At 40.5% G+C, this 6167-nt stretch overlaps 2 protein-coding genes and 1 non-coding gene across 3 annotated transcripts; all 3 read left to right on the plus strand.

Annotated features, from left to right (window-relative positions):
* The first annotated feature begins 787 nt into the window (after positions 1 to 787).
* On the plus strand, positions 788 to 859 carry TRNAW-CCA. The gene has a single exon. It is a non-coding gene; the product is annotated as a tRNA-Trp (tRNA).
* A 177-nt stretch (positions 860 to 1036) lies between these two features.
* LOC9641189 (agamous-like MADS-box protein AGL62) lies at positions 1037 to 1782 on the plus strand. Its single transcript, XM_002994543.2, has one exon. The coding sequence runs from the start codon at positions 1144 to 1146 to the stop codon at positions 1759 to 1761; it is 618 nt and encodes a 205-aa protein (XP_002994589.1). The 5' UTR covers positions 1037 to 1143; the 3' UTR covers positions 1762 to 1782.
* Positions 1783 to 1837: 55 nt separating this feature from the next.
* LOC9641188 (acetyl-CoA acetyltransferase, cytosolic 1) lies at positions 1838 to 3812 on the plus strand. The gene is made up of 8 exons (XM_002994544.2): positions 1838 to 2015; positions 2076 to 2182; positions 2325 to 2391; positions 2456 to 2703; positions 2769 to 2912; positions 2990 to 3172; positions 3245 to 3355; positions 3422 to 3812. Exons 1-8 carry the CDS (start codon positions 1838 to 1840, stop codon positions 3683 to 3685), a joined length of 1302 nt encoding a protein of 433 aa, XP_002994590.1. The 3' UTR covers positions 3686 to 3812.
* The last annotated feature ends 2355 nt before the right edge of the window (positions 3813 to 6167 follow it).

Raw genomic sequence — 6167 nt, forward strand, 5'->3', positions numbered from 1 at the left:
ATTACTCTTGATTTACATAATTGAATTGATGATCATGTGTTCATATTCTTAAGGCACACACCTTTCCAAGAACCTTTTGTAATAAGAAAAGACTTTGTCCAGCTTAGAACCTCAGGAACTATCTACTCAAAAGTTTTTCAAGATTGTATTTGAACTATAGTTACTTTGAGATGATCATCAATACCATTATTAAGTATTACTTTTAACTTCAAATAATTTGATTGAGAACTTCTTAAAATTGGCTTAGATACTCCTCAGCACTTTCGATGTCTTGTTTTTCTATCTTGCCAGCATTGTTCTAATTTACTTTGGAACTCTTGGATAAATCCAAGTGACTTCAATAGACTTTGGTGTATACTCGTCCAATGATTCCTAATGCTTTGTGATCTTATTACTTCCAATATTTATTCATGAGAGATGGATCAAAAATAGCTTTAGATACATACAATCAACAACACTCTAAATATTCTTCTCCTTATGATATAGCTGCATCATAATTTAATGACATTGTATGGCTTAAGAATGAATTAAAAGGAGGAGCTATGATCTAAACTAACACTCCAATATGGTGTGAGAAAAGAAAGAACATAGATTTGCTTGATAAATTTAATAAAAAACCTGCTCTATAAATACTAAGCAACTAGAGGTAATTACAAGTGAAGAACTACAGCTAACTGAAGTTGTATGGAGGTGGTAGACTCTGCTATGCTGCAACAGAGGCAAAATCATCATTTCCCTGGTGATGCACAAATCTGGGTGAGATTTGTGTGAAATTAGTCGAAGCAAGGGATCCGTGGCGCAATGGTAGCGCGTCTGACTCCAGATCAGAAGGCTGCGTGTTCGAGTCACGCCGGGTTCTCTAAAAATGCTTAAGATTGACTTTATACCTTTTCAAGCAAAACGAAAGTGAAATTCTTTTGCCCCTTTGGATTTGCTATTTTGCCGCAAGGAAATCTCTTCCAATTTAGCAATGTCCGCCATAGCCAAAATGGAAGCCAAGTGTGGAAGCTACTGCCACGTGTCGGTAGCAGTGCGCGGTGATTTTGGGCGAATTTGGAGCGATTCTTTGGCATTGGCGGCGGCCTCGAATTCGAGGATTTGTTTCTGCGCTGTGATCCAATCACTTCTCTCACCAATCTTGAGATGGGCCGGGCCAAGATCGAGATCAAGAAGATCGAGAATCGCAGCGCCAGGCAGGTTTGCTTCTCCAAGCGTCGCATGGGTCTCATCAAGAAGGCCAGCGAGCTCTCCATCCTCTGTGGCTCCGAGGTTGGGATCATCGTCTTCTCGCAGGCTGGCAAAGCCTTCTCTTTCGGCCATCCCTGCATCGACTACGTGATTGACAAAACGCTCAAGCGCCCCGTGCAGATCAATTGCGAGAAGATCGAGAAGATCCGGCAGCTAGAGAAGCAGTACAACGAATTGCTCCAGGAGCTGGAGAATGAGACTGAGAAGCACACCATCTTGCAAAGGGAGTTCGCGGGAGGAGGGCGTGGATTGCAGTGGTGGGAGGAAGATGTGAGCGGCATGGGAATCGAAGAGCTCAAGCAGCATGCCGAGTCGCTGGAAGCCATGTACAGGGTTGTGATTGAGCGCGCCAAGTTCTTGCAAATCCAGGCATCGCTCGTGTCCTATCAATTGCCATCGCATTTCTTAGGCGATCACAACTTCCAGCACGAGAAAACCCATGAAAAGCATCAGCTCTCTCTGCTAGTAGCTCCAATTCCAGATGATTTGTGTGAGAAAAGCAAGGAATTGTAGATAAGAGGATTCTAACTTCTGTATATTTTTGTTGGAATTTAGGGTTCTTATTTTTGTTCTTAGTTTGTAGTGGGGAATGGGGCGACTGGGTTGCTGCCGCCGCTTCTCCGCCCAGGCCGAATCGAGCTTGCAGCACGCGGCCAAGCGCCTGGAGAATGTGGTGGTGGTAGCTGCCAAGCGGACCCCAATTGGCGCCTTCCAGGGATTGCTCTCGCCGCTCAGAGCGTGGGAGCTCGGCGCAGCGGCCATCAAAGGTATGCTGGGAAATTCTTTCAGTCCGGCAAAGAACTTGTGAGTGTTTGATTTGTTTGCAGCCGTTGTGGAAGAGAGTAAGATCGATCCAAAGCAAGTGCAAGAGGTGTACATGGGAAATGTGCTGAGCTCCGGACTTGGCCAAGCGCCGGCACGCCAAGCTGCTCTTGTCCGTTCATCCTGTATTTCTCTTTCACTCTTCACGATCATAATTCTCGCTCGTCTTGATGCAAATTATGGTTGTGATGATCGAACTGGAGATCCAAGTTTCTTCCTCTCGCTGACAGGTTCTCATCTGTGATTTTTTGCAGGGTGCTGGGCTTTCAGCGAAGACCATTTGCACAACTGTGAACAAAGTTTGTGCTTCCGGCATGAAAGGTTTGGAGTAGTTTTCTTATCTTTGTTACAGTTTGTGAACAAGTGTTTCCTTCGTTTTCGACAGCGGTGATGCTAGCTGCTCAGAGCATCGCACTGGGAACAAATGAGCTCGTCGTGGCTGGCGGAATGGAAAGCATGTCGAATGCTCCATTTCTTCTTCCACGCCAGAATCCTTCAAAGAAGCTCATGGGAGATTTGACTGTAAAGGACAGCATGTTTTGTGACGGTCTCTCTGATGCCTTCACGAACAATGCGATGGGAACTTATGCTGAATCCTGCGCTCAGGAAATGGGAATCTCAAGGGAAGAACAGGTTTGCCATCTACTTTTTCTCTTTTTCATTTTTCTTGGTGTCTTGTCTAAAACTCGTTTTACCAGGATGTTCACGCTATCGTGAGCTACGAGCGTGCCATATCGGCTCGAGAAGCAGGAACCGCGAGCGCGGAAGTGACGCCAGTTATCATTGCTGGTAAGAAAGGGAAGGAACCCGTGCTAGTCAGTATCGATGAAGAGTGCTCCCGGGTATTTTTTCTCTTCTCAATTCATTCGTTCATTCATGTGTTTCATAGATGACGCTTTTTCTATTTGTTTGATGCCAGTTTGATCCAGATAAAATGCGGGAGCTTCTGCCGGTCTTCAAGACCGATGGATCGGTAACTGCTGCCAACTCGTCGAAAATAAGCGATGGAGCGGCGGCGCTTTTGCTGGCCTCCGCAGAGTTCGCGGAGAAGAACAAACTGCCGGTGATTGCTACCATCCGGGGCTTTGCGGACGCAGCTCAGGTACGCAACTAGTAAAAAGATGTGCTGTTTCCAGTGCTGAGGTAGCCTTCGTGTCCTTTTCTTCTTCGTCAGCCTCCAGAAAAGTTTCCAACCAGTCCGGCCGTGGCAATTCCTCGAGCTCTAGCACATGCACGTCGGAAGCTCAACGACGTTGACTTGTTCGAGATTAACGAGGCATTCTCTGTAAGTTTCTCCTCAGTCTTGATAATATCAAAGTGCTCTTTCCTTCTTGCTTTGCTGTGTCTACAGGTTGTGACTTTGGCCAACTGCAAGCTGCTCGGGATCTCTAACGACGATGTGAACGTTTGCGGCGGCGCTGTTGCATTGGGCCATCCGATTGGTGCGTCCGGAGCCAGGATTATGGTGTCGCTCATAAACAATCTGAGGAGCAGGGACAAGCAGGTTGGTGTTGCAGCTGTGTGCAATGGCGGTGGTGGAGCCTCAGCCATTGTGGTGGAGAGGACACAGCAGGTGGTGGGAGACAAGCAGGCCAAAAGTGCATCAAGTGAATAGCCAAGGTCATGAAAGAAGCAAAAGGAGAGGAAAGAGAAAAGCTGGATCACACATCATCAAGTTGCACAGCCTTGTTGGATTATCAAAGAGAAATGAATATTAAGCGAAACAGATGGGTATGAGGATAGAGAGGAGATAATTACCTTAGAAGAAGTGAAACACACTCTCGGTGGTAGTCTGAATATTAGTTTTTGCAGTCTGTTTACAACTAGGGCATTATGCCAGTCAACCCCATTGGTGTTAAGAGCACAAGTGAGCACACAGATCACCACATAAGCAACATCTTCTCCTTGGGAAAAACCATTTTAACAAGTGTTCTAGATACATCTTTTTGTCATCTTCTTGGTTCAAAGTTAGCAACATTTATTATAGGGTATTTGGTATCTGACAAGAAGCCTACCTTTCTTAGAATAAAATTAAAGCTTTGATGCAAAAATAGATTTTAAAACTTGTTATTGCTTAGAGAACAAATTTTATTATATGCTCATCTCCTTTTAATATATGGATATACATTCCCTAATGTCTAAACTAGTACAATGCAAAGAATTTAAGTGAAATTCTTTCAAACGTCAAAAGGTGAGTATCATGGCATTTCCATTTCCCAAGTGGCTCCCTTATAAAACTACATGATTGAAGATGCCAAACCTTTTTCTATTGACTAGCTTCTTTGAAGCCACATTATGGTGGCTTCCCACATATAATACCATTTTGTGTGTTATTATAACATAGAATGTTTTAGATTTAATAAAAGAACAAATTGTTTTTGCTATATTAAATATTTAACATATATTAACGTATTTGACTTTATTAATCCAATAATTAATTATAATCTCTCTAAGTAAGGAGTTATTCATAAAAATTGAAACACTTTATACAAACGAATTGGGAAACAATCCATTGTCATCTCATGATATAATTACTTTACATAATTTTTCATATAGAGATGGAAAATCTTTATTATACTTAAATACATCAGTCTTAAAAGTTTCAAAATTATCATTATCAATATCAATAAATTTTATATATTTTCCATAAGAAAACCTTAGTGAAATATGCATCCATTCCAGCATGATGAACACTATTTCAAAAAAGAAAAGGTTTTAATACGAATATAATTTTTATGAATTAAAATTTACCTGCTTTGAAAATACTTTCTTTTTTAAGAGAATAAACAGAAAAACTAAAATTCTAGACACACTTTCCATGTCTTTCAATGTGAAAATACACATAGATATGATATTTATAATCCTAAAATATTTAAACATAGAGAAAGAAAAATTTATACATAAAAATATCAGAAAATAAATCAGAAAAGAAATCAGAAAAGAAATCCTCAGACTTTGACCAAGACTAGCATTTGTTAAATGAAATTATCTCTTACTGGTGGTATAATAAATAGTATTAGAATATTCTTCAATCTAATCAGGATTTTTTTATACTAAACTTTTATAAAATTTCTTTAGTTCTTTTATAATCTAATATTTAATATTAAATATTTTTTGCAAAAAATATTCAACATTAGTTTATAGGATATAGTGTACTTGGTCTATGTCTAAGAAAGGATTTGATAGCTCTATATAGTGTCTTTGCAGCTCCTTCTCTAAAGAACTTATCAATCCAAGCAACGAACTTCACATCAATACAATTCTGTGGGAGGATTGGAGAGTAAATTTCTCAACTTAGTTTTATCTCTCATTTTCTAGGAGAATGAAAGTTTTTTCTTGTTTCTGAGCTGCAAGACCTACAAAGGAAAACCCACTGTGATCTTTACAGGTAAGAACTAGAGTGGAAAAAGTCTATAAAGCTCTTGAAGAGGATATGTTCTAGCCCATACTCTACCACTATTATGGCCAAAAGTTTCATTTGCGCCTCAGTGCCAGAGGTATAGAGTGAAAAATGATTTGAACTTTGGTATTTTCTTGGAAGCTGGGCGGGAGAGGAAATAGATTTTAAGAATACTCTTCCCTTTTCCACTCTGATTGGTGAGGTCTCAAAGCATAAATTTTCAAAGAATGGGGATGCCTTATTCAAGTTTAATTAATTCTTTCTCATTGTTTCATTGATGTTCTTTTTCTAGGGCTCTTTACTCACTAGCATCAGCCTTGGCTTGCTTGTTGAGACCTTGAACATGTTTTCTTCAACTTTTCAAGCACATGAACATTGATAGAGTATGTTCAGCTATGCTAAAATTCAAACCAAAGTCATGGACACTCAAAGAGTACAATGTAGATAGTGATGTTGGTTGTCAAGTAGTGTTTGAAGGTTATCCTTGATCACACCTTTTCAATTGTTGAGTTAAGTTGTTGTTGTGTAGTCAGCAGTTTTGAAGTGGCTGAGCTTAAGCATTTCCTTCACCACATCTCCCATTCTAGGCAGAGTCATTCTAAGAGGGGAAGGCCATCATAGAGACTTGTAAATCAACTTTATGTATGATGCTCACAATAAGCTCTTTACCATATTCCAGTGCCTAAAAGAAGTACGT

The sequence above is a fragment of the Selaginella moellendorffii genome, unplaced genomic scaffold (genome assembly GCF_000143415.4).
Source record: "Selaginella moellendorffii unplaced genomic scaffold, v1.0 SELMOscaffold_384, whole genome shotgun sequence".
In the NCBI taxonomy this organism is placed as follows: Eukaryota; Viridiplantae; Streptophyta; class Lycopodiopsida; order Selaginellales; family Selaginellaceae; genus Selaginella; species Selaginella moellendorffii.